Below are 26,805 nucleotides of genomic sequence, written 5' to 3' on the forward strand. Positions count from 1 at the left end.
GGTCAATCACTAATACATATTATAGGCATAATGAATCTTATAATATTCAATGATAGCAGTTAGACACAAGAGTACATGCTATGGTTCTATTAAATGTGTTCAAGGAGAGCAAAATTAATTTATGATTATAGAACAAAATAAACATTTCTTTGTCAGAGTGGATATGTACTGTTATTATCAACTGGTAGGGTACAGGAACCTTTTGGGATATTGGAAAGATTTCTACCTTTATCTTTGTGTGTGTGTATGTGCATAAAAATAAAAACACTGAGCAACGTGGTTACTATGTAGACCCTCTATAGATGTAGGTTAAATTTTAAAATAATTTTATTTAGTTAGTTATTTAATATATTTTTTACACCATTGTTCATTTTTATTTTTTTAATTTAATTTATTTTATTTTTTTATAGAGGCATGTTTTATTTATTTATTTATTTATTTGTTTGTTTTGTTTATACATGCACTGGGTACAGTCAGAAGTGCGGGAGGGTGAGAGAATTCACCAGAGCCAGAGCGGGAGGCAGAGCAGGCAGAAGGACCGAAGTACACTGCTGAGGGGAGCAGCGGGCGGCAGGAGAGGTCTGCGCGCCATGTGGGACCCTCCTCCGGTGGCCGGGGAGCAGCCGGGGATCGAACAGGCGCTGCAGAGGCCGCGGGCAGCTTTGCAACCCAGCGCTCAACCGCTGCGCTACTGGGGAGGCCCACCATTGTTCATTTTTAAACAGTGTTTGCTTTTTAAAAAAAATAATTTTAAACCTTATTTTTATTATTTTTTATTTTTTTTTTTTTAAGAGGCATGTTTTTTAGTTTTTTTATACATGCACTGGGTACAGTCAGAAGCGCGGGAGGGTGAGAGAATTCACCAGAGCCAGAGCGGGGAGCAGAGCAGGCAGAAGGACCGAAGTACACTGCTGAGGGGAGCAGCGGACGGCAGGAGAGGTCCGCGCGCCATGTGGGACCCTCCTCTGGTGGCCGGGGAGCAGCCGGGGATTGAACCGGCGCCGCGGAGGCTGCGGGCAGCTTCGCAACCCAGCGCTCAACCGCTGCGCCACTGGGGAGGCCCTTAAACCTTATTTTTATATGTGATAAAGCTTTGCCATTGCTTCTGGGCAGGATTCTTTTCAAACAAGCTGCAACTCATAGAAATATGTTGAAAAACAGGAGCATTTTAAGTTAGTGATGTTTGTTTTAAATTATTCATTGATTCAACCCTTAGGTGCAAATTTAGCTTTATGTGACATGTTTGTTGGGTATCTGTGATTCATCCCATTGATGATTATCTGATGATATTAAGAAAGGCTTTCAAAGATAATGAGAACATCAGCTTTGCCATTCATTTATTCATTCATTCATTCATTCAACAATCAATGAGTGTCTATTCCATGCTTGCAATGAGTTAGAGACTAAAGCTAAAAGATAAATATGTAGATGATAAAGAGATAAAACGTAGGGGATAAATATGAATAGAGATAAATATATATTTATAGGATCCCTTTTGTAGAGTTGGCAGTGCAATGGAAGTGATGAGTAAGACAGATGATTAAAATAATAAAAGTACAATATCAAAGTAGATACAGAGAATCTAGAAAAGAGATACTTGTTATCTACTTAGCACTGGAACAAGAGCTCTGAAAGATATAATATAAGATAATTTCTATAATAAGTTCCCTTAAATGTCTATGGATAAATTCCAAACATTCCTAAATGAAATGCCAAGATTGCGGGCTGATGACATAGGACATGGCCAGCAGGACCAAGAATTAGGTTCTAAAGAAGAATAGCTGTAGGCACCATGAGGTCATCCATTCAGGACTGAATCCATAGTCAGCAGATAAAAGGGAAACAAAAGCAGATAATGTTTTTGTAAGTAAGAGGACCCAAATCTAGAAATATTAGATAGTTGGACTAGAAGCTGAAATAATGGAATACAAGATTTGGCCCAGGGCCTCTGCAAAGGGCCATTATTTGGATGGCAGGCATAGAGCCTCAACAATGAATCAGTTGTTTTCTTAGAGGTTCATTAGACTACAACTACTAGGACATTACCTGACTTGAGAAAATTAACAGGCCCCCTCCCACAATATAACTCAAATTGTCATACCTGGTGAAAGTAACAGAGCTACAGGTAGCTAAGCACTTCCTCATAACATTTTCCCATGACAGTCATGGATCTACCTCCAGACATTAATCTAAACTTATTCATGTCTTTAAATGCTGTAACATCTCCACATGGTAAATTGCATGTATTTACTCCATGATGTATTAAATAAGGTATTCTCTCTGACCTTTTCTAAAGTTAATTTTTCAAACTCTAAAGAACATTTCTGGTGCATAGTCAAAAATTCAATCCATCCAATTTACCTTTGACCTCCTAGAAATTTGTAAAGTCAGGTGCTGATTTCTTGTATGATGATTCATGTAAAAGACTGTCTTCCCAAGAACTGAGAAGGCAATAGTTTATTCCATTCTTTCAATTTGCTTACAAAGCAAAATTTCTGAATTGTAACCCCTGTTGTTTACTCTTCATGTTATGTCTTAAAAGGTAGGGTGATCTTTAATTTTTTATTATTATTTCTAGCAGGAAATAAATTTATTAAAAAAAAAACTGGCTGTATGTTAGGTTGTTGTCTCCCATCTAGAGGAGTGTGTTGGAGAGCAGTGTCAAAGGCAAGTTGGTATTTCAAGCATGAAATAACCTTCCAACAGCTAAAAGGTATTGAGTATTTGCTCTGCACTTATAGAGCTGTCTTACATGAAGAAGGTAATGTATCTTCAATTTTACAGATTAGGTAAAAAAGATTCAAAAGTCAAATGATATTAAACAACTGGTGTGTGGCATGCCAAGCATTTAAAACTAGGATTTAGGCTTCAAAACTGAGTATTTGTGGCCCGCATACACTCCAAGCACCAGAGGCAGATAACCAAAATTAACTTAGGGCTTTGCTTGCTTTCCTTCCTCCTCAGTGTACTTGTGTGTTTCTGCCAGGCTGAAATGCTGGTAGTGATATCTGCGCCCTTGAGGCCTGAAATATTTCTACTCTTCGTCCAGATCAAACAGAGAAATGGAAGCAGCACAAAGTAGTGAAAGTCCACTCAACTGTATTTGTTCTTTGATTTGTCACCCCCTTTTCTTTGGAATCTACTCTTGTGCTCTGAGGGTGAAGTCCCAAAGATCTTATTTTTCAATGACTACTGTACATTTTATAGAGTTGCATGCTACTGGAAATTATACCCTGAAAATCTACTGAATTTGGCTTCAGTGTTAACCTCATTCATCTTGAATCAGTTTTTTGGACAAGAAACAAAAATAGATAAAGACTTCTTGGGTCGATCCTCTCAGTAGTCCTCAAAGAACTGGGGGGTGGGTAGCGATCTTTTCTCTTATCTTCTCTTTTTTTAGTCTGTACTTCCAATGAAACAAAAGGGAAAAGTAGCTCCAACTGAATTTGTTTCTTCCTACTTGTACTTTCAAGCAGACCCGAATTGAAAAAGTATCATGAGGTTGATTTTGTGATTTTTTTACTATAAAGCCTTTTCTCATTGGAATAACAGACTAGAGGAGAACAGAAGCAAGAGACAATAAAAGTTAACATTTACAGTTTCTAGATCACTTTCAGACAGTAATGATGCTATATTAATGCAGTCAAAGACTTCTGTGTTGTTATATTTTTAAAAATTTAATGATACCATTCCTAAATAAACTCACTTAACCATAGTGCACATTTTATTTATTTCACAGTAAGCATGACTATTAAATGAGACATATATTATGCATACTATGCATATGTGAGTTCACACCATGACAGTGGCATTATTTCATGCTACTCTTTTCCTATTTAATGATACTAACCATCATTTGAAATTTGAAATGATTGTGTAAGTGATGCGTAATAGTCAAACACAAATAATGTGGAATTTTAATTCATGTGTAAACAAATTGGGGGTGGATTTGTGTTAAATGGGAAGAAAATGAATCCAAAATTCAGTTCTAAGTTTTTTTTTTTCTCTCACTCTATGCCCTTGGATAAATTTCTTTTTATTCTGTAAGATGCAGGCAAAAACTGCCCCCTACCTATCTTTTGGAGCTGCTGCAAGATTTATTAAACAACCGGAAGAAAAAAAAAAAAAACTGCTTAGAGGTCTGATGATATAGAAGTCACATAAATACAAGGCAGTATTGTTATCGCAAAGAATTGAATTAACTTTTACAAAATCCTGATAAGTCAGGTAGATAATCTTGGACCTATTTTAACAGATCAGAGGGCTTAAGCTTTCGGTGAAAGCCATCTGGATAAGGTGTATGAAAGAGAGATAATTACTGGATCTGGTCCTAGGTCAGTATTTGTTGATACCTGGAAGTTCTTGAAAGGGAGCATTTAAAGTTCCCGTCATCCTCTTGGCAGGCAATGACAAGAGTCTGCATATCATTCTCCCCCGTTTTCTTTCTGTGGTTCTTCATGAAATTGATCTGAAATGCAAGACACCTTGTCTCAATGGTATCCAAGGAGAGCCAAGTATTTTCAGAGCTATTAAAAGACATTGTTCTAATGATGAGGCATATAATGTGATTTAGTGCAGCCGTAGCCAAGGTATCCGTCAGATATGGAGAGACCTAGGGAAATGAGAGGAAGGAAAACCAGTGTGACAGCTGCTGTAGTTTGTGCAGTAGTGTTACATGCATAGTGAACACCCACTCTCTTTAATATTATGCCCTGACATCACTAAATAAAAGGAAATAAAAATGCAGAATACCAATTTTCATTTTAGCCTAAACAAACTTCTTCACTTGGCTCCAAAATTGCTCATTCGACATTACTAAAAGTGATTAAAAGTGCTAATTAAGTGCCTGTCACATAGTAAATGATCAATAAATGCTATCTGCTATTAGTTGGATCTGGAATAGAAACAGAATTGCATGAAGTCAAGAACATATTAGAATATGATGCTTGGGTAGAAGGCTTGTCTCTTGTACCAAATTGCCAGGGAACTCTGAGGATTTGTTTAATGTGCGCTGTAAGGCAGGGACAGTACTTACTCAACTGAGATAAATTTTGTAAAAATATTAATAAATACATGAATGAATGAATGCCCATAAAATCCTTAGCATGGTGCCTGGCACATTCTCACAACTGACCTACAAAAGGTTAACTACTAGAAATCATGTAAGTGTCCCTTAACTGCACAGTCATTATTTATTGAGCCCTTACAATGAGCCAGACACTGATAGAAGTTGTAGAAAGAACAGATGAAGAAGGGAGAGGTGATCATTATCCACAGGTAGCTTTGCAGGGGAGGTCAATTAGCAAAAGAAAACATTCAAATAAAGCATGTGAAAGCTGTAATACATGCCACAGAAGAACTAATAAGAGGCTGACAGGAAAAGGAATTTCTTCATGGGCCTGAAGTCAGGTAGAGTCTCTTTAAGGAAATAAATTCAAAGTGAAGGTTTTAAAGAGGAGGAGTCAGCCATGTGAAGTGGGAGTTATGGGCTTGCAGGCAGGAGGAACAGCCTCTGCACAGGCCATGAGTTGGAAATAGCCAGGCTCATTGGAGGCATTGCCCAGAGTGCTGGAGCGCATGGGTGAAGAGGATGAATTGCCAGGTGGGACTGAGGAACTGGCAGGGCCCAGCTCACGCTGGCCTGACCGGCCTTGGTAAGGAACTGTGGGCTTCATTCTACTTGCTATGCTAAGTCAGGGCAGAGCTTTAAATTGTGGTAAGGAATGATAATTTTTAAATGTTTCAAAGACCATTTTTGCACTTTTTTGATTACTAATCAGTATGTGGTTCCAAAATGTTCCTATTCTCTCTTTCTTTGTTGCATTCTGTTTCTCTCTCTCTCTCTCTCTCTCTCTATATATATATATATATATATATATATATATCAGTAATTAAATATTAGCAAGGCTAGTATTCTTTCTGCACACAATGTGGTATCACCTTGTGCTATCATTTGGGCACTTGTACCCCACTTTGGAGATGACTATGTGGAGAAGGAGGGAGTAGGAGACCAGTAAGGAGGCTGTTGTGTGTCCAGATGAGGAATGATAGAGACTTAGACCAAGTGCAGGCCTATTTTTATATGTACATGAAAAGATTTCTTATTGGAATTGCAAATCTGTGCTCTCTACTGACCTTTGGTTTTAACTATTTTCCTAATAAATGGCCCATTCTTAATGCATTATACTAATAAAACCTGTTGGGTTGCTTTGTGAGATGTTGAATTGAAAACACTTCGAACTAGACTAGCCCACTTTCCTCCATGATTAGCCTATTTCTTAAAGTTTTCTGGAAAAGGAAGATAATTTAGGAAATTACTGGTAGTTTCTGTTTCTGCTTGTTGACAAAAGTCAATGGGGATCAGAACCCTAAGAAATCAAGCAAATTCATCCAAAAAATATTAAGAGCAAATTGTATCCACATCTGTGCAACCTTTTCCTGAAATGGATTATTAAATGCAGACATTAAAAATAGTGTCTGCCCTCTGAATTCTCAGCAAATGGACTGCAAATGCTCTCACTTTAAAAGGATCACTGTAATAGGTGTTTTAAAAGACTGGAGCTATAACTCTGGAGAGGTAAAATCAGCTCTACTTGCACAAATTCTTTAGAAAGAACTTAAATTTGAAACCAAAACTATCTAAGTTTTGGTATGGCGAAACAATTGAAATCCATTCATTTCTTCCTTTCCATTTTGCTTTTTCCAGTCTTACTTTTGGTTGGAAATTATTTGGGATTCTGACTCTTTAATCTGGGTTTACCTTTCTTAGAGGAATTTTCACACACTGCTCCAGGTTGGAAAGGTTTGAGAGGGCAGAGAAAGAAGGCATTAGGCAAGCGACCCTGCCAAGCTCAGAAATTCTTTCTAAAGGAGGAAAACATTGCTCTGGGCTTTGACAAAGAACCCTTGCAATTTGGGGAGGTAGGAAGACTCCTGGCTTCCCTCTCATCCTCCTAGAAACCTTACCTGCCGGGTTCTCTTCCTTCATTAGGAAGGGTGCTGTGAAAGAGCAGTCTTTTTCTCCCTAAAGACAAACAAAACACTCCCATCCTTTTGTACTCATATTTAATGATCTAAGGCTCCTTCTCTGAGGTTCCACCTCAAATTAGTGATAGAACATCCAGCACAAACTTGAGGTTTGCACTTTATTTTTTTTTAAAGATTCATTTATTTATGATTACAAGAACTGGGGTACAGGCCAGAGGTGTGGGAGGTGAGAGGATTCACCAGACACAGAGCGGGGAAGAGAACAGGCAGATAGACTGACTGAGGGGAGCAGCGGGCAAGTCAGGAGAGGTCTGCTGCACCATGTGGGTAGCTCCCGGGCCTGGGATTGAACTCACGCCACAGAGGCTGTGGACAGCTTCACAGCACTGCGCTCAACCCCTTGCACCACCAGAGAGGCCCCGAAGTTTGCACTGTAGATTGGGCAAAAGAACAATCATTTAAGTTCATTAGATAAATTAATTTTTTGAAACACAATTCTGGATTGGATTGGTATAAGAGAAATTCCTCTTGGACAGCATTAAACATTAGATCATTAATTGAAGAGTACTTACAACATGCTACTTTCAAGTTGGCCACACCGCAAACTCAGAATGCAGGTTTTTCAGTGCCATTACCTTGGCAAGCGTGAACATGAGCCAAAATGTTATTCGAAACCAGAAATTGTACTATTTTGTTGCACGTTCATGTATTCAATCAGCAAATATTTAGGAAGTAATTGAGTAGTTACTATGTGATAAGGAAGTGTTGTAGGTACATGAGGCCTGCAAGGAAATCTGAAGATATTTCAAGCCTTAGAAGCAAATTTTCTATTTGAAAAAGGCTGGAATTTTGAGAATTTCTTTGTGATTTTCAAAGCCCATTCACCTGCTATAAATCTTCATCTGAACTTTTGAACAGTAGCAGGGGAGCTGGGCTGAGCAGACATTATAATCATACAATTATAGAATTTTAGGAGTGGAAGAGATTTTAAAGGTCAGCTAATGCAACCATTTAATTTTAAAGCATAGGAAGCTGTGAGCTTCTTCCTCCTCTGAGGTCCCAGCTCAAACTGGTGAAAGAGGATGCAGCACAAACTTGAAGCTTGCTAATAAGAATCTTAAGGCATGCCTTTGAAGCTCTGGGCCGGGCTCAAATGACACAGGAGAAACAAAGCCCCAAGCCTTCTTTTGTTTAAACATATAAGTATACCAGACTCAGGAGGAATATTTATGGGATTCATGATTGACAGATTTCCTACCACATAGACCACTGTGTCAAGCACTGAGGGCAAACTCATTGCAGGGAGCTCACAATTTGGTTTTGCTGTCCTCAGTGAGTTTATAGTCTGATATTTTCTCATATTTTGGAGTCTCGAGATATTTGCCCACAAAAAGTGGGGAGGTTGGGTTCAAATACAGTGATTGTTTTAGGAGGAAGCAGGAAAGCTGAAAAATGACGGGAAAATCCCCCCAGCTGCCCCCCTCCCCGTGGTCATTTAATTCCATCAGACTCTGCAGATCCGGCCACACAGAGTCTGCTCAAGATAAGGTCAAGATGCCAACTCACAGAGGCCAAGAGCGAAAATGCAGGAGCCCACCCGTCCCTACCTTCAACACTGGAAAAGACCAGGAGATTAAAATAAAAACCAACGAAAACCCAAGACCGAAACCGCCACAGAGACGGGCTGGAACCACAGCACGGGAATAGGAAGTCCCCGAGCCAGTGCCCACTGCGCGCGCCGCGAGCTGGACGCCCCCTCGGGAGGGGCGCGCTGGCGCATCGGGGAGCCCCGCGGCCGCGGGGGCGCACGGCGCGCGGCGGCGAGGAGCTGACGGCGGCCGCGCGGACGAGCCCAAGGGGAGGGTCGGCGGCGCCTCCCGTCCCCGCAGCCGCCCGCGCTCCGCCAGCTCGGGAGTGGGACGCGGCGCCGGGAGCCCCGGCAGCGCCGCCCGCCCCCCCGCGCGCCCGCCCGCGCGCCGCGCCCGCTCCGCCCGTGACTTCAGTTCGGCTCCACCCCCGCGTGGCCGCGTCTCGCTCGGTCCGAACCCGCGCTCGGCACTAGCCCGGCCCCGGCGAGCGCCCGCCACCTGCCCGGCGCCGCCCGCGCCCGCGCCCGCCCCGCCTCAACTTGGATGGAGTTGGGGTCCTGAGCGCCCGCCGCCTGCAGCCGGCCGAGGAGAGCCCCGCGCCGCCGCCTCGGGTCCGGGACCCCCGCTCCGCTGCTCTTCGCTCCCGCGATGGGAAAAGTTGGCGCCGCCGGCGGCTCCTCAGCCCGGTTGAGCGCGCTCCTCGCCGGCGCGGGGCTCCTGGTCCTCTGCGCCCCGGGCGCGGGCGGCGGCGGCTCCTGCTGCCCCCGACTGCGCCGCGGCTCGCCCCCAGGCTGGGTTCCGACCCCAGGGGGCTTCTCCCAGCAGGGGCCGCGAGGCAGGGCTGCTGCCACGCCCCTGCCCCTCCCGGGGCGCCCCCTGTTCGCCGTGGCCCCGGGAGACCGGGCGCTCGCCCTGGAGCGGGCCCGGGGCACCGGGGCCGCCGCGGCGGCTGCTCCGCGCTCGGGCCGGAGGAGACGGAGCGGAGCGGACGAGGAGCCGGCGGAGAGGCGCGAGGCTGCGAGCAGAAGCCCCCGGGGAGCGCTGAGGGATGGGGGGCCGCAGAAGCCCGGGACTCCGGAGCGGGACCCGGACAAAGCCACGCGCTTCCGCACGGAGGAGCTGAGACTGACCAGCACCACGTTCGCGCTGACCGGCGACTCCTCGCACAACCAAGCCATGGTCCACTGGTCTGGCCACAACAGCAGCGTGAGTAGAACAGAACTGGGGGGCCCAGGGGTGCGCGGTGGAAAGGGTTAAGGCCGCTCTGGGATCTGATGGAGAATTTGGAGACAGGGTTTTCTGGGTTTGAAAAGATGCCGCAAACTCAAGTCCTCCTGGCGCACCTCCCTTAGGCGTTATGTGACCTACGGGGGGAGCAGAGCCCCCTCCCCCCCCCACCCCCTGAGTCCTCGCCAAACCTTAAGGCTGCAAACAGCAGGCAAATTTCTGCTTCCACGCATCTTCGGTCGCATCGGTGTAGTTGTGCCTGAAGCCCAGGCAAGCGGGGGGAGGGGGGGGGTCAAAGTCTTCCCAATGCGCAGGAGGTGAAGGGGTTAAATATCCAGGCTGGCTCACATTCTCCCAAGTGACTTTCCCCTTACTTGGGAGACTTACAGTTGAGCTCGAGTAAGATCAAGAAGACTTTATTTGTGGGCTTTTAATTTTATTTTTATGTAGAGCTCCTAACCCCTTCTTCCCCACAAGAAAGGAGAAATCCTTGGACTGTCAGGTGCCCTTAATGTATTCTCCTTCTCTGGGAAGCTCGTGGACGCAAGTTTCGGGACAGGAACTCTCCTGCGTCCTCTAACAGCCCCCGTCAGTGTGGTGCGAGCTGGTGCTTTCCAGCCTGTGAATGAGTGGTTGTTCTCTGGCATGGTCAGTCCCAGGAAGAGGAGCTACATCCCAGTGACAACAACTCCCTGTTCTCCCCCATTGCCAGACCCCCTTCAGTGAAGAGCACAAACACCCACTTAGCCCTCCCTTTAGGAAGGGAGGTGGGGGCTTTCTGGGGTCCAGGAGGCTGACACTGGACCGTGGGGGAGGGAGCAAGTTCATGAGCTTTGGCCACAACAGGGAATGTTGCAGGTTTTTGGAAAAACCTGAACGTGTGGAATGGGAGGTAGTTATTCCAGTTTAAACAGCACCTGGAAACTTGAATGAGCAGAAAGAGTAAGGAAACAGCTTTGATGGTTAACAGCTGAAGATGATTTAAGAGTGACGATTTCTGCAGGTTGCTGTTAGGTAGACAAAAAGAAGGTTAAAAAAAATATATACAGGGATGGGTGGAATGAAACAAGTATCCAAGTTCCAGCTTCCCTGGGGTTAAGGAGATCTTGTTGTTTGTGGCATGCACAGTCTATAGAGCCCGGTAGCTTTGAAGGTGTTTTCCCTGTGATGTAATTGCTAGAAACCTCAGGGAAGTGCCACTTTAGAGATTTGTGCTCCTTGTCAGCTTTTTAATGAAAGTTGTGAACATTTTAACTTAATAGTCTGTCATTATGGATTTCTTGTGTATGTGGATATAAAATAGCAAAATAGTAAAGTAAATCCTGGTAAATAATACTTTGCATTGGTTGTCTGTCTTGAGAGAATTAGCAGTATTTTCCCTATAGTACAGCCTTCATGCCCCGGGCTATGGTTTTATATGTTTCTCATATAAATTATTTTAATCAAATAATTGAAGCCATCATATTTTTCATTCAAGTTCTGGAGACCCCTGGACTCATGCCTTACCTTCATTTTCATAGCTTTCATATCATAACCTCGAAACTTAACCTCTCCCAATTTGAACTTGAATCTTAAAATCAGTTGGCTAACTGACACACTGATGTAGGTGAGTCACTCAATGCTTCTGACTTTAAAGGGAGATTTTAAACACATCAGATGTGTTAGGGCTTATTGTATCAAGAAGTAAGGCTTTGGATTCAAAATATTTTTGACTTTTAATGTCATTCAAGCTATAAAATAGCACTCACCCATTGGACCTCTACTTGAGTTCATCTCTTGAAAGATCTTGGAAAGATCAAGAAAACGAGAGTACATCTTTGGCAAATTTAAAACTCCATTTAAGAAATGGCGCCAAGCACTGCCAGCCTTTCTTTTTTTTTTAAATGGTGCTTATAAGCTCAGTAGGGTTTATTCAGGTCAGGACTTGGATGGGTGACATACAGGGAACTCTGAGATAATGTAGGGAATAATCCAGGTGGTGCATGTCCAAGATTTGAGCACTCAAATCATGTTAACTAATGAGGTTTCTAACCTCCAAGTCTCGTATTCTATTGATATAAGGACACCTGGCCTCCCATCCCTGCCCTTTATGTACATTTTTTTTTTTTTTTGGTGTATCAATGTAATAATGATAGAGGAAGAAAAACAGTCTGTACCTAGGTCCTCCAAGCAGAGCTGGCAAGGACTCATAGGACAAAGTTTAAAATATTATTGTAAAAGAAAGGAAAGCAGAAACTTTTCAGGGCAACTTGGTGGAATAAGAAGCAGAATAGTGAGCAGAGTTCTAGTTCTGCTGATTTGTGGTTGGATCTTGGCTCTGAGCTTGAATCTCTTGTCTCTGGAATGGGGGCAGTGCCTGCTGGATTCTTTCCAGAGACTTTCCTGGAGGATGCTTATAAGAGAGCATGAGGCTGTGAAGTACCTACACCTGTTTGGAGCTCTGGGCTCATATCTCTTCACTTGCCCCCAGAATGAGAAAACCACTAACCTAAACCCAAAGACAAGAGGAGTGGCTCTGCTTGTGTTCACATTTGCATGCCTTCCAATCCACAGCCCAAGCCACTCAGTGCAATCCTCTGAACCTGTCTCACCTTCATCTAAAAGCTTTTGCTAAGTAGGGCTTCTGATTACAATAACACCTGCATTAAAGGTGTAAATGTATGATAATTACAGGCTGCCTGTCAGACTTGTGAGGGATTCTGGATGGTTCTCTCACCTCCTTCCCTTCTCCTTCCTGCCCCCTCCACTGCTGGGCTTGTACAGTTGTGTAGACATGAGTGCGCTGCCTCCTCCGTGGGTGGGATGTGATTCCTCTCTACTGCAGTCTAGCTTGATGGAAACTGTTGCTAGAGTTGGTGGAACACCTGGGGGGATCTTTTGGCATGAAAGGTGCTGGGTATGAATCATTTGTCATGAGCTTGGTGTCTTAAGCAAGAACATATTGTTCCTACCCTACTCATCTGAGGCATGCTGAGCCCTGATCTAAATTTATATAGTAATCCTTAGTTTGTTAAAATATATATTTGTCTACATATGCATGTGTGGTGGGCATGGGTTTATTCTTTATTTCCAAGGAATTTCAAAATGCTACACTCATTCATCCTTACAAAATCTTTGTTAGGTAACAGGTAGGTGGCAACTGTTAATATTTTTTTTTCAAATTTTTATGCGGGAGTCAATTTGAATATTTCAGTTACCACCTTGTCCCTTTGTCACTGGAAAGTGTGCTATAAGATTTAACAGAGGTTTTTTCTTGACATATTCTGTTGCCATTATATTTTTAATATTGTATTTGTCATAGAGTATGATGGTCTGCTTGATTATTTTCTGTACTTCCTTTAGTTGTTCTGGGTCTTGACGTTCGCCATCCACCTTAGTGAATAAACTGAGTCCCGACGTGGGTTTGGTTTTGGAATAGATGCTTTAAATTTGTTATTTACATAATTTTTGCTAAAATGTTGTAGTAGATCTTATTGTTGCTATTACACAGATGAGGAAACTGAGACTCCTGAAGGCTGTGTGGCTTGCCAAGAGGATACAAAAGTTTAGTAGCAAAGCAGAGACTGACACTCAGGGAGATCTGACTCCAAAACTCCACAGAATGGTGTGTCCTAAGCCTGGAAAACACAAGTCTTTTGGAATCCGTATTTTAAGTAAGTCTATCTAGGGTAGATTTCAGATTATGGTGGAGAAGGGCATATTCTTAACTGGAATCTGCATCTCCCTATGGAAAAGCAGGGACTTTACCATGTGCCTGTCATATCGCACCTTTACCTTAAGTAGTGATTTGGTGGTTCTCGTCCACCCACTTCTTCATGATTCTCAGATATGAAATCTGCACCTGGTGATTCACTGAGTACGCGGATCTAGTATTCTTCAGGAATGGGTTCTTTTTCTTAGTTAACTACAAATTTGATTTTAAAGAGAATTAGAATATGAACATCTGATTTGGAATACATTTTGACAGTCAGGTTTTTTTATAAGTAAAATTATGAAATATTTTTGTTTAGCACACCTACCTAATTCTTTCTCTGCTCAGTCTTCTCTGCAGTTAACAGATTTATTAATGTGGTGTGGCATGCAAGGCAGTAGTTTAGAAGCACAGAGGTTTGAGTTTGAATATTAGCTGTCCTGCTTAAAAACACTTTATCTTGAGCAAGACACTTAAATTCTTTGGACTTTGATTTTCTCAGAATTGATAAGGGAGTGGTAGGTCTTTTTGAGCCATTTCTGAAGATTTGACAACATGTGTACCAGTAGATGGTGTGTAGTAAGTGCTCAATAAATGCTGCTTCTTATTTTAGTTCAAGAACTAATTCTATAATGGGAACTAAGGATCCTGGATTATAGTTCTAATCAAAAATTAGGTTTGTAGTTATAGTCTGTTAAAATTTTATGGTCTCAATTTCATCCACTGTAAAATGACACTAATAGATTAGAACATCACTGAAATCCCTTAAAGGGTGAGATTATTTTAATAGTTTGTTCAAACTAGGTATTGTGCACCTGCTATATTTAAGTAAAGTATAGCGATAGTGTTGGGGTTATAGAAATGACACAAAGAGCTGTAAACTTGGATCTATAAGTGAACAAACCTTTTATTTCAGATTCCTCCCTTTTCCCATGACTTGTATGCATATTTATTTATAGGAAATCGAGACTTTGAGATCCCGCATACATTCATTTCAATGCGGATTTGTAGCAAGACATGCTTTATTAGATTCATTGTATTATGTCTTTATGCTAAGGAATTACCATCTTTGAACAAAAATAAATTACTTAATGTGAAGTTGGAAAGTACGCATCTCAATATATTTAATGGACTTTTCTAGAGTCAAATGACATGAGTGTTGGCTCTGGATACCATATCCACATCCTTTTAAAGAGAACCCCAAAAAGTTACAGACTAGAGTAGGCAAGCTGATGGAACTATCTCATTTACTTAAGAGAATAATAATTGCTCATATTTGGCAACCTCAGTTGTCATGTGGCAACATCATGCTAAGAATCTTACACAAGTGATCACATTGACTTTTAATTATATGAATATGTATTGACACCTAATCAGGCATTGATGATAGATAGGGGTATCTGTGGAGCCATGCACAAAGGTGAAAAGAATATCTGCCTTCAGAGCACTTTGTTTCTTCTATGCAAATAATCCTCTGAAGAGGCAGCAGAAGATAATGGTCCTCCCACAGCAAAGATGCTGCCACAGGCCAGGAAGGGGTGGCCATCTTTTGGCTGGGGCAGTCTTTAGGGTCTACTGCAGGGCAGTAGTGGAAATGTAGAGAAACTGTTAGTTAAGATATGACATTATTGCAAAGATTTTTTCAGCTGAATGGATGGTGTGAGTGAAGTTAGGGAGTAGCGATGCAAAAGTTTCCATGTATATCCAGGAATGAACCCTTGTTGAATGTCATCTATGTTTAACTGAAGTTTTAACCTGAGAAATAGTTTTACAAATAAGATTTAAGCCAAAAAATACACATCCATCTTCTCATGAGTTTGGGTGTCTTCCAAGACCAAAAAGTAATAAGAACTTGTACAGTCACTTAAAGACTTGTCTGCTCTTATTTGCACATTAAATCTTAACTGGAGTCATCATAGTTTCATTTTTACCTTTACACTTTCCACACAGCTTTCACAAAAGGACTTTCTTCTGTTTAGGTTCTTGGTCAGAAATAACACTGGCCAAGCTGTCTGGAGGGCAGACTATTTGATTCCCTGCCAGCTTATGTTGAGTTCCTAAACATATGTAAAATATTTGTAAATATTTGGCCTGTCTTTGTATATGTCTCAATTACCATCCTACATCTCTGGCTAGAAAGTGTGGAGAATGCTTCTGTGTGTCCCATGCGGGAAACTAGCCAAGCAGTGTCCCTGCCCTGGCCAATGAGGGTAGCAGAGGAGAGGACTGATCCTTGAGGTGAAAATGAAGCTTCAAGAGAGTGTAATGGTTCCTCTGGGGAAGCCACAGTGCTGGGGGTAGAGGGAGTGCATAGGATATAGTCCAGTGGCTGGCAAGAAATAAAGGAAGAGTCTTACTGTGCACAGTTTACAAGGAAAGACCAAAACCTATTCTAAATGTAGGTAGGAAAGCAAACAAGGACACACATGCCCTCTAGGATATCCCACATGAAATTTTAGACATATATGATATTGTGTCTGTTTTGCTAGCACTCCTGAATGTCCTTATACTACTTTACATCTTCCTCGACCCTTTTCCTTTGCAAAATGCTTCTGTTCTCATTGATTAGAACTCTGCTTCCATCACCTCTGTTTTATTCTCTCCAATATCCTATATAGGGAAGACAGATGGCATCTACATTTCTCAAAAAGGGAAACCAAGGCATTGCTATTAATCAGGTCAGTTAGTGGAGGAAGAGGGTCAAAAATGTTTTGTTCACTGGAAGTGGGTTGGGTGGTTTGGCCAAATGCTTGCTTTGCACAGGTGGAGATGGTACGTGCTGAAGCCTGGACCACAGTGTGCCCAAAGCCTGTGTACTGCACACACCGAGTTTGTGCGGAAAAGGTGTCAATGCTGGAGGTATAGCTCCTGAGTTCTACACTCAGCCACTCATGTTATTTGTCCTAGGTTTCAGAGCAAATAAACTCATCCAGCGTCATGCTCTTGGCATTGTCTAAACCTTTAAAAAGAGAGATGATGGGACTTTCTGCAAATGAAGTCTTTTGCAATAATCTATCCACCATATGTGCCCCACTGTTAATAGACTAGAGAGATGATATTACTGAGGACTGGGCCAGTCACAGCATGGGGTCTCATGCAGCGGTAATCTAGTTTAATATAACATTGAATGTGGTCTCTATCAAGAGGATCAGGAATGTGAACATTGGGGGCAGCAATAGTCAAACTGAAGGTGAGCCTATGGATTCTGCAGGCTCAAGGATTATAATTGACTTAGTGCCCGCTGCCTTTTCTACTACTAACCTCTGGGGGTGAGACTGGGGTGGGGGAAGGAAAAAGAAGCAAAGGAGACTTTGCTGAACATTAGGGATAGCTCTGTGTAGCCAGATAAGATACCGATTATACCCGAAGCTTTTCTTAACAATAAAATTACTAAACAGCAATTAAGTGAACAGTACCCCTGGAACCTCATTGTAGATCATCACCACATGGTTCTCTTCATCCTTACTCCACCTTTAGAAAGTAGGTATCATCATTGTTCTAAAGCCACAGATGTCAGGACTTAAAGAACTTGCTCAAGGTCCTCAGCAAGAAGGTCACAGCAATGGCGTTTGATTTTTCCCTTTCTGGTACCATCACCTTTTCTCTTTGACAGTGTAGCCCCTTGGTATGGGTTTATTTCTGGGTTCTTTAGAGGGAAGGCCACATGTCAGTACAGGGGGTTGGCAGAGGAACTGCTGCCAGGAGTGACCCATCTCAGGATTCTGCCTTTCATGTCACCAAGATCCCAGGTCACTGACCTGGTGCCCTTCACCTGGTAGTCAGCTGCTCCGAGATGCAGCTTGATCCAAGCCCACGCCTCCATCTTTTCATTCCATGAGTGACCAGGCTGTGGTTTTTAATTTATGTTGTTTTGTTACCCTGATAGCCTGTGTATGCTGTTTGGTTTCTCCCTGCTGGCTAAGGACCCTAGAGTGACAGTGTGGCCAACTTCTAGGCTTTTACAAGAAAGTGCTAATAAGAATCATGTTATCAGACAACTAGCTGATCATGTTGTGCTTTGGAGACCAGTGGGTTGATGCTGCTAGTCACCTTCCCCTCACTGGAGTAGCGGGGTCTATTGAGGCACAAAAGCATGGGTCGTACATCCTTCTGCTCCAGGGCTGGGGCGGGGGGTTGCAGTAAAAGTAGAAGTATTCCCCTTATCTCAGCACTTCCCACCACACGCTCTTCATCGGAATCATGAAAAGCGAGAAAAGGCTTTGACTTGGCTGAATCCTGTTTGTGCCCTTTTTTACCCTGTTTACTGAATTGACAGGAATTCTTAGCTGGGAAGCCATGGTCTCTCCCCTCGGTGTAGGGGAATGCTACTTAGAGTTTGTCCACTACATGTTTTTCTCACCAGTAAAATGGAAATAATAATGCTACACTTTTTTTTATATGGTTTCTTGATGTTTGAAGGAGACAATAGTTATAAAAATGCTTAAACTGGCATCTGGCATATAGTAGGCAACATTTGGAACCTGTTAAGCCTCTGTAAGGCTTAGTTGTTATTATCATCAATATTTTGTTAGTGTTAATGCAAGCATTAATAATGCTCAATCATGATCTAATAAAAGATATTTGTAATATGTTGCTCATGATATTTCTTCTGTTTCTGCATTTATGTTCTTTTATTCTTGTTCCATTTTCTTTTTTTTAAGTATATTTTTTTTAAAGATTTATTTTTTCATGCATACAAGAACTGGGGCACAGTCCAGATGTGTGGAGGGTGAGAGGATTCACCAGAGGCAGTAGGGAGCAGAAAAGGCAGCCTGAACGAAATGCACTGATGAGGGGAGCAGCGGGCAAGCCAGGAAAGGCCCACTGTGCCATGTGGGCATCTCCCTGGCTGGCGGAGGGGAATTGAACTCGAACTCGTGCTGCAGGGGCTGTAGAGAGCCCCACAGCCTGTGTCCCAACCCATTGTGCCACCAGGGAGGCCCTTGTTCCATTTTCCTATCATCAGGTCAGGGCTATTGTCTCTCTCTGGCATCCCTGTCCAACATCTTTTAACTTTCTTCATAAACTTGTAATAGCAATTTCTAATGTGTCTGCAAATGCTATGTATCCTACAGTTGAACTCTATTCTGATACTATCTTCCCACAGATAGTACAGATTCTATAGGCTAAGGTCTTCGCCTCAGAAGACTACCACTTGCAAGCCCAGCTTGTCACTGGTGTGTCTACATTGGAGGTTCCAGTGACTCCCTCCTTGGCTTTGCTTGATTCACTACAGCAACTCACAGAATTTGGAGCAATAATTTATTCACTATATTACTGGCTTATTGTAAGAAGATATAACTTAGGAATATGCAGATGGAAGAGATACCAACAGCTTAGACACCTCTTTGTGTGTGCCACTTATTCTCAAATCTGCAGGTGTTCATCAACCCAGATGCTCTCGAACCTTGTTCTTTTAGTTATTTTTTTTTGAAGATTATTTATACAAGAACCAGGGTACAGGCCAGAGGCATGGGAGGATGAAAGGATTCACCAGAGACAGAGTAGGGAGCAAAACAGGCAGACGGCTGAAAACACTGCTGAGGGGAGCAGCGGGTGAGACAGGAGAGGTCTGCCATGCCATGTGGGTATCTCCCTGGCTGGCCGGGAATCAAACCCACACTGCAGAGGCTGAGGACAGCTTCACAGTGCTGCGCTCAACCCGCTGAGCCACCTGGGAGGCCCCTTTTAGTTATCAATGGAGGCATGTAACTGACACATGACTCATTAAATCACCAGCCATTGACAAGCTACTCAACCTCCAGCTCCTGTGCCCTCCCTAGAGGTCCCCAGGGCAGGACTGAAAATTCCAATTGCCTAATAATATGGTTGATTCTCCAGGCAACCAGCCCCTGTTATTAGGTGGGGTCCAAAACTCACCTCACTAACATAAGGGTTATCACTCTCATCACAGAAAATTTTAAGATTTTTCAGGAGGTCTGTGTAACACATCTTGCTAACTGGATCTTTCCTATTTTATTTGCTATTTCTGTGGGGAAAGCTGACTTTTCATATAGAACAAATAATCCATGACCTTGCCTGGGAGATTTATAGAATAGTCAACCATTAAAAGATTGCTTGTGTAAATATATATATGTATAGTTGGGAAACCTTCCATGAGAAGGTTTCAGGGAGGGAAAAACGGATTAAACAATGGTATAAACATAAGCCCCATGAAGTCAGGGTTGTTACTGATATTTTGTCTATATAGTTCCCCATGTAGATGCTACATCTCTCAAAATATACTTGGATATAGTTAGGAATCAATATTTAAAAAATATTATATACTATATGATTCCATTTTAATTAAAAAAATACAAGAAGGGTATAAGTCAAAATGTTTGCCTTGATTATGATAGATGTGGGATTGTTAAGTGCTGTTTTTGTCCATAGTTTGTTGTTGTTCTTTCTCGAGAAACATGCATTGCTTGAGTTATTTTTAAAAGTTATTTGAAAAATGAACAAAACAAAACAAGAAAGAGCAAAATGTGTTTGTGAACTTGGCCTCATTAGAACTGAATTCCAGGCAACTGCAGTAGACAAAGCGCCCACATTCAAGTTGACTGATTTGCTTCCAATCAGTGCTGTTGAGAGTATTGTTGGTGCCTATGGTGCTTGCAAAGCAGCAAGATCACTCTGTTCTCTCCTGAGTATGGCAGCAGGGGCTACCAGGCTTTGTCTTTATCATCCCTTTTGTTGATGAGAGACAGAGAGAAATCTGGAGGTAATTTCACCAACCCGAATATACCTCTATCATCTGGTATCCTGAAGTCCCAACAAAAGAACAAGCTTGGCAATTCAAGGCCCAGGCTTTATCTTAATCTTGGTATCCAGCTCTTCATTGTACACGTGCAGGATGGTGTGAGCATCCCTGTGTGTCACTTCATGTTCACAACAACTTAAGTGCAGAGGTTCATTTAAATTTCTACTTTTGAAAGTGAAATATTAGATCATTTTGTGAGTCCTGGTAAGGATGTTTACACATGACGAGAGCTGAGTGAAAGAAGGTCCTCAGGCAGAAAAGAGGAAAAACCAAGAGAAAGAGACTGACAATGGAAGCAGAGAGATAGGGAGAAAGAAGGAGAGGGGGCGGGGGGGTAAGAGAAATGAGAATATGACAGGTAGGAAGAGACAGGAAATAAGACAGATACTTCACAGGTGAATTTTAGGAAGGGGAAAGAAAATGAGAGACAGATAGAAAAAGGCAGATAGATGAAGACAGAGGCCTGGAGACATGGAACAAGTAACAGAAGGGGAAGAGATGAAAACAAGAGAGAGAAGTGTCTGTAGGTGGAGGGAACTTTTTTCCAATTCATTAAAATTGCAGAGTAGAGCAGCTTCCTGGCCTGTTCCTTTTCCTGCTCTGGGGACAGTGCTTCTCTGGCCTTTTGCTCTGGGGTTTTTGCACCAAGTCAGATCATGTTGCCAGCAGAGGCAGCCAGTCTTGCATGGGACAAGTGTGAGAGTCATGTGTTGGTTGGCTGGGTGTGGGGTCGAAGGGGAACAGGTAATATTTAGGCATTTTTAAGAATCTCCTGTGAGCGATTTCCTTTGGAAAGTGGGGTTGATGTCCTGGATGGAGGAAAGGCACCTTTTAACATTTCTTTTTATACTACTCTATTCTGTTTTGAATTTTTAACATGAGCATGCATTTTTTTAATAATACAAATCTAAACCGTGTTTTTAAGTGGTTGTTGTGTCAGCAGAGTGCTGAGCCCTGAGAATACAAAGATGAATAAGACCTGATCTTTGCCCTTGAGGGTGCATATTCTGGTGGAAATGGACAGCCACATAAACAGATAAATTGCAATTTAGTGTGATAAGTGCATAATAGCTGTAATAGAGTTTTGTGCAAAGTGCTATGGGAGCAAAGATGAGTGGGGGACAAGTAATTTTGTCTGAGAGTGGGAGGCAAGGTTTTAAAGGGAAGTGACATTTAAGCTGGGTCTTTATACAATATTAGGAATTTTGCAGATGGAACAGCCTGGGCAGGAGAAAAGGTCACTCCTGCCCATTTTAAACTCCCCAAATCTCGGGTGTTGGGTTCATTTTAGATTGTTAGCTCAGTCAACAAGTTGTAACTGGGATAATACTGTCTTTCTTTATCATCTCATTGCTGAAGATATTTGGAACCAAGGCTCACAGTGTGTTTAAGTATGAGATTAGGCTCCTAGTTCAAAATGTCCTATTAAGCACTTGGCCTAAGGTTGGTCAAAGGAATCTGATTTTTCCAAAGGGATAAATTGTCCCCACTGAATCTTTATACACCCACATGACTCACACTCTATGCATATGCATGCGCACAGATGCACAAAGCAATTTTAAAGTATTTCTCTCTTTCCTATCCACAGAAGAATTGGATTAACTAAGCAATGATGGGGATTTCTCCTTGCTTATTCTCTTTGTTTCTGCTTCTAAAGAGCTAAAAGTGGGTGTTTATGTCATTTTCTTGAGCATGCATCCCAAATCAATATGGGGAACTGAGTGTATTTGGAGAGTTAGATGGGCACTTAAAATTGCAGTATGATTATTCAAGGCAGTGAGAGCATGCAATAAAGTATTCCATATCAGATATAGACACAACTAGTCATGCTTTCCAAATAGGAGATAGGGCATACAACAATTAAATATAGAGACAATGCCCAAGGAACAAATGTAGCTTTTCATTGGTTGACTCTTTTTCCTCCTTCTTGTTTACCTTCTAGAGGGTAGCTAGTGAAAGAGGGTAGCTAGTGAAAAAGACATGGCCAGAGATGGAGAGACTGCTCTCAAAACTGGCTGGCCAGCCCATGAATGGTTACAGAGTCATGCCCGTGACTTTGAGCTTCCACTCTTTCCATGCAGACACCTCTTAACAGAGTAGTTTTGGATAATGTTTAAGGTCCAGATCTGGCTTTGGGATCTTGTGACTGAGCAATTTTTGCCTAGATCTTAGTGCTACTGTAGTGCACTTCCAAGGAAAGAAACCTGAATATTATGAGATGAGTCTTACCTTCTGTGCCAAATCCCTCTCCTGGTGCCTCTTTCCAAGCACTGAGCACCTTCTGGTTTGTACTCCAGTATGGTGAGCTCCTTGCAGGCAAGGCAGTGCTTCATTGATTTTGTATACCAGTATTTGGCACATAGGAGGGGCTTAAACACTGAAGCATAAGAGTCATTTTATTGACCTCAATTGACAGGGAAGGGTAAATGTTCAGCATGGAGACACCATAATGATGGCACTGCCTAGATATTTTTCATTGCATGTTTCGTAAAATATAAACTATCTTAAATGCCTCATCAAAGAGGTTTGGTAAAATAATCCCAAATTTAGAGAGAGAGAGCAGGAAAGGTAGAAGGGCTATAAAGATTCAAATTGTATTGGATTCTAGTTTCTTGGAGGCAGATGGTGTGGGAATGCCTCTAGTCTGGTTATCTGGTTGCCAGATGAGTGGAGGGCTGGTGGGGACTGGTATTGCCTCAGGCCTGAGGGAGAAAATAGCTGCATGATTCTCATTTAAAAAGCGGATTGACAACCAGCCTCACGATACAAAAGTCTCAGCAGGGCCAGACTATTTGAGAAACAAAACAATGAGGACATATCACACTGTGAGAGATAAAATTACATTTGTGACAATGGATGGACTGAGAGCCCCATGACACTGGGAAAGAATTATGGATTAAACTTAGATATTCTTTCAGGCTCATTGACCTGAAAGGGTAATTTGAGAATTGCTTGGTTCTCCAGGTAGGTTTGTACATCATAGGATTTCAATTAAAGGAGAATAAAGACTGGTATTTATTGAAGACTCAGGAGATAGTGAATGCAATAAGAGCCAGCATATTTTAGATATTTACAATGTGCTTGCAATACGGATCAGTAAAAAACAGGAAGTTGGCACTGTCATTATTTCCATTTTAGAAGTAAGGAGCTGAAAAATGGGAAGTTAAGTAAGTCACCCAAGGTCACAGTGATAACAAAAGATAGAATTGGGATTGAAATCCAGGCAATTGTGGTCCAAACAGCTCAGCTTTTAGCTGTCATATTCTACTGCATTTAGAACACTATGACATTTTATCTTCAAGTAGCCTCAAGTTTTTCATGTCTTCAACCATTATTTATTAAGTGTGTAACCATGTCAGACACTGGGGATTTATTTCCCATGAAAACCCTCCATGAACTTCAAGCTTAGAGTTTATCCCTGATTCTGTAGGGTTTGAGAGGTTATGATCCAGGATGCCTTTTGAGAACTTTGCAGAACCACAGTCTTATTCATGCCTTAGGGGTTAATGGAAAAAATGTGAAGGAATTATTTTTTTTAATGAGATGAAATATTGTTCTGCAAAAGGTAGAATGTGTCTGTCATTGCATATATGTCTTCACAGAAATATGTATCTAAAGAGATACAAATATTTCTGGTTCTCTCTAGAAAAATGAGTGTTTCTATATGTGAAGGACATTTACATATACATACATTTCTGCTTCTTGCTATCTGTCTATCTATCCCTACATATATACACACACCAATAGCTGGATAATCTAATTCAGTGACTCTGTTTTGTTTTCAAATTTTGAGACAAATTTTATTATACAAGGATATAATAAAGTTGTAGGGTTCTTTTCTGTGAAAACCAAAATGCGTGTCCCAGTGGTGTGATAAACATCTTATGTGTAGGTAAAATAATGGTAAGACTATTTAAAATCTAGTTAGGGCTATTGCATGGAATTAAAAATAGTGCTAAAGTGACAGCCATTCCTCAAAGAATCTGGGGTCCTTGCTTCTCTCTCTTGGAAAAGGAGTCCTTGATGTCCTTTTTTATCTAAACCAAGAATTGTTTAATCTGGCTTTTGCTGTGTGCAGACTTTCTAAATTCCACCCTAATAGCTAAGCTGCCTTAATTCAATCAGAACAAATTTGAAGTGTGACCTTGGTTTATTGTTAAATGTACCCTATAGCCGACTTGTTTGTGTTTTTAATGAACTTTCATATTTTCAGGCCACTGAAATTTTATTTGTGCTAAATCGCTTGCAGAATCATGGGATTCTAATTAAGACCTATTCTCTTTCTTTGTTAAAACATTTGGTGCATGCTGGTTAATTTTCCTGAACAGTGATTTAATGTTGGACAGAGTTTGTTAAAATGCAATATTTGGACTGCAATTGAGACGGAAAATCAGGATAATAAATGGGTTTTGCATCTCTTAGACAAGACCATTTGTGCCCCTCTAGGATGACTGGCAAAATGTTTTCTTCCCAGAAGTTTCTGGTTTCTGGCCTTGCTCCAATCTCCTCATTTTCTTCCTTAGGTGATTCAATTCAGCAACTTTCACTTCACTATTCCTGGTACTTCAAATAACTTGTACATCAGGAAATGCCTAATGTGTTTGCCCAAGATTTTCCTGTCAAGGAGTCTGTTTTATTCATTGCTTACCCTTGTTTCAACACCACCTACCACCCACATTGGTGTTTATCACATTGTTTGCTGATGGATATGAGAGAGAAATTGGAGTGCTCTCACACCACCCCTTTCATCCACAGGAAGACAGAGATTAGCACCCCCTTGCAGAAGAGGAAAATAGATTCAGTACCACCCTGCCCCCTGATGGCTTAATTTTTTTAAAGAGGCAGTACAGAAACCCGTGGCATATTGATGGAATGATTTCTTTTTGTTCCTTTTAATCCTGTAAAAAATGCAGGCAAGTGACTGAATACAAAATGCCTCTCTGTCTTCTCTGTGATTCCATCATTTTTCAGAAATCGTGACCACTTCTTTACAGGTTAAAATAAAACTTGTGCTCAGGAGGAAAGGAATGGCAGAGAATTCAGCAGGTGGAGCTGTTCCCTGTGAGACAGTGCTGAACCCAGCTGCTGGGTTTGGCTTCAGCACCTGGCTGCTAAGTGTCAGCTAAGGCAAGGTCATGGCCCTTATTGTTTGGCAGAGACAAGCTAGCTGCCTGATCATGCTCTGTCTTGAAACCAGGTATTATTCCTCAATAGTATGTCTTTTTCTTTGATGATTTGGGGTCTTCAAGTGCCTAGCCATGTGGCTGACCACTCATACTCAGGAACATGATCGCTGGTCCATAAAGAATTACTAGGAGGAAGGAGAGGAAAGTAGTTGACAAGGTGGACTGGGTGTTTCATGGAATTGTGTACTTTTACTAAATCTGTGCCTCTTGTGTTCATCAGTAAGCCCTAGCACATGCTGAACTTTCTGGTAGGATTGAGAATAAAAGAAATAGTCTTCTTCTCCAGTGACTCACAGTCTGAGAAGGGGGAAGGTGAGTGGCAATTAAAGTACTGTTTGTTAAGTGCAATGCACAGGCATTTACAAAGGTGAAAACTCGTACAAAACTTGAAATATGGTAAATATGGAAGATACTCCAGTTCTTCTGTGTACCTAACCAGAGTTATTTTGGCTCTCTGGGTCCATTTCCTCCATTCAAAAATGAAAATGTCAGACTGGACCACAATGAAGGTCTTCTCCATTCTATAAGCTTGTAAATGTGATCCTGGATTTGAGGCAGTGATGAGAAGGATTTGAAATGATATCTAAGAAGAGCTGGAAGAAGAGCCACAGGTAAAATGGGATTTGGGGTTGAAGTACTAATCACTAAAGGCCTTCATATGAGTAGAGAATGTTGATTGGAACCATGTTCAGTATAGATCACTGTACAAATACCCTGTAGATATAGGCTACAGGTAAATCTGCTGAGCACGGAGGTGCTGCTTAATAAATATTCAAATTAATGTTAAGCAGCTTTAAGGAATAGATGGCATCTATTTTCCTTCAGTCATCATGCCTGATGCAGTGCCTTTCTCACATTAGTTCTTGAAAAATCTCAGTTAATGAAGATGATTTGAAATGTCTTTTCCAGACCATACTTGAACATTTTTGCAAGAACAGCAATTGTGGTTTCAGCTGCCTCTTGCAGTTTGGAATCCCTGTGCCACAAAACCTAATTCCCACCACAATCCCCAGCAGAATGCATAAAATCAATGCCCAGTGGGAACTGTCTTAGAATCCTTATCTCTGAGGCTCATGTTTACTATCTTCCCCTCTCCCAAGCCTCTGCTGCATTTGGATACCACGAGAAAGTGGAGATTGGTTCCTGGAGGCCACACATAAAAGGGCTGATCCAGGACCTATTTTCCCAGAACTAAGCGAGAAGAGAAAACTTTGGAAGACAAAAGTCATTGAATTGTTTGGGATGGATAAGACCAGATGCCTAAGCTTTTTTCCTCCTCTACCAGATTTTTTTCATTCTCTAGAATGAAGGAGTTTTCAGTGTTTAGGTCTTCCCCATTCCCCATAGTATTGTAAGTCAGGG

At 41.9% G+C, this 26,805-nt stretch overlaps 1 protein-coding gene across 4 annotated transcripts in view; it reads left to right on the plus strand.

Annotated features, from left to right (window-relative positions):
- Window positions 1-9,224: 9,224 nt before the first annotated feature.
- Window positions 9,225-26,805, plus strand: part of SORCS1 (sortilin related VPS10 domain containing receptor 1) — a gene marked incomplete at both ends in the record, with an annotated part of 470,229 nt that continues 452,648 nt past the window's right edge. For all 4 annotated transcript variants that reach the window (XM_084244881.1, XM_084244882.1, XM_084244884.1 and 1 more), the window contains one exon: window positions 9,225-9,782. In XM_084244881.1, the coding sequence (XP_084101007.1) occupies window positions 9,225-9,782 (558 nt within the window). The remainder of the gene's footprint in view (window positions 9,783-26,805) is intronic.

Source organism: Talpa europaea, assembly GCF_964194135.1.
Source record: "Talpa europaea genome assembly, chromosome: 10".
NCBI lineage: Eukaryota > Metazoa > Chordata > Mammalia > Eulipotyphla > Talpidae > Talpa > Talpa europaea.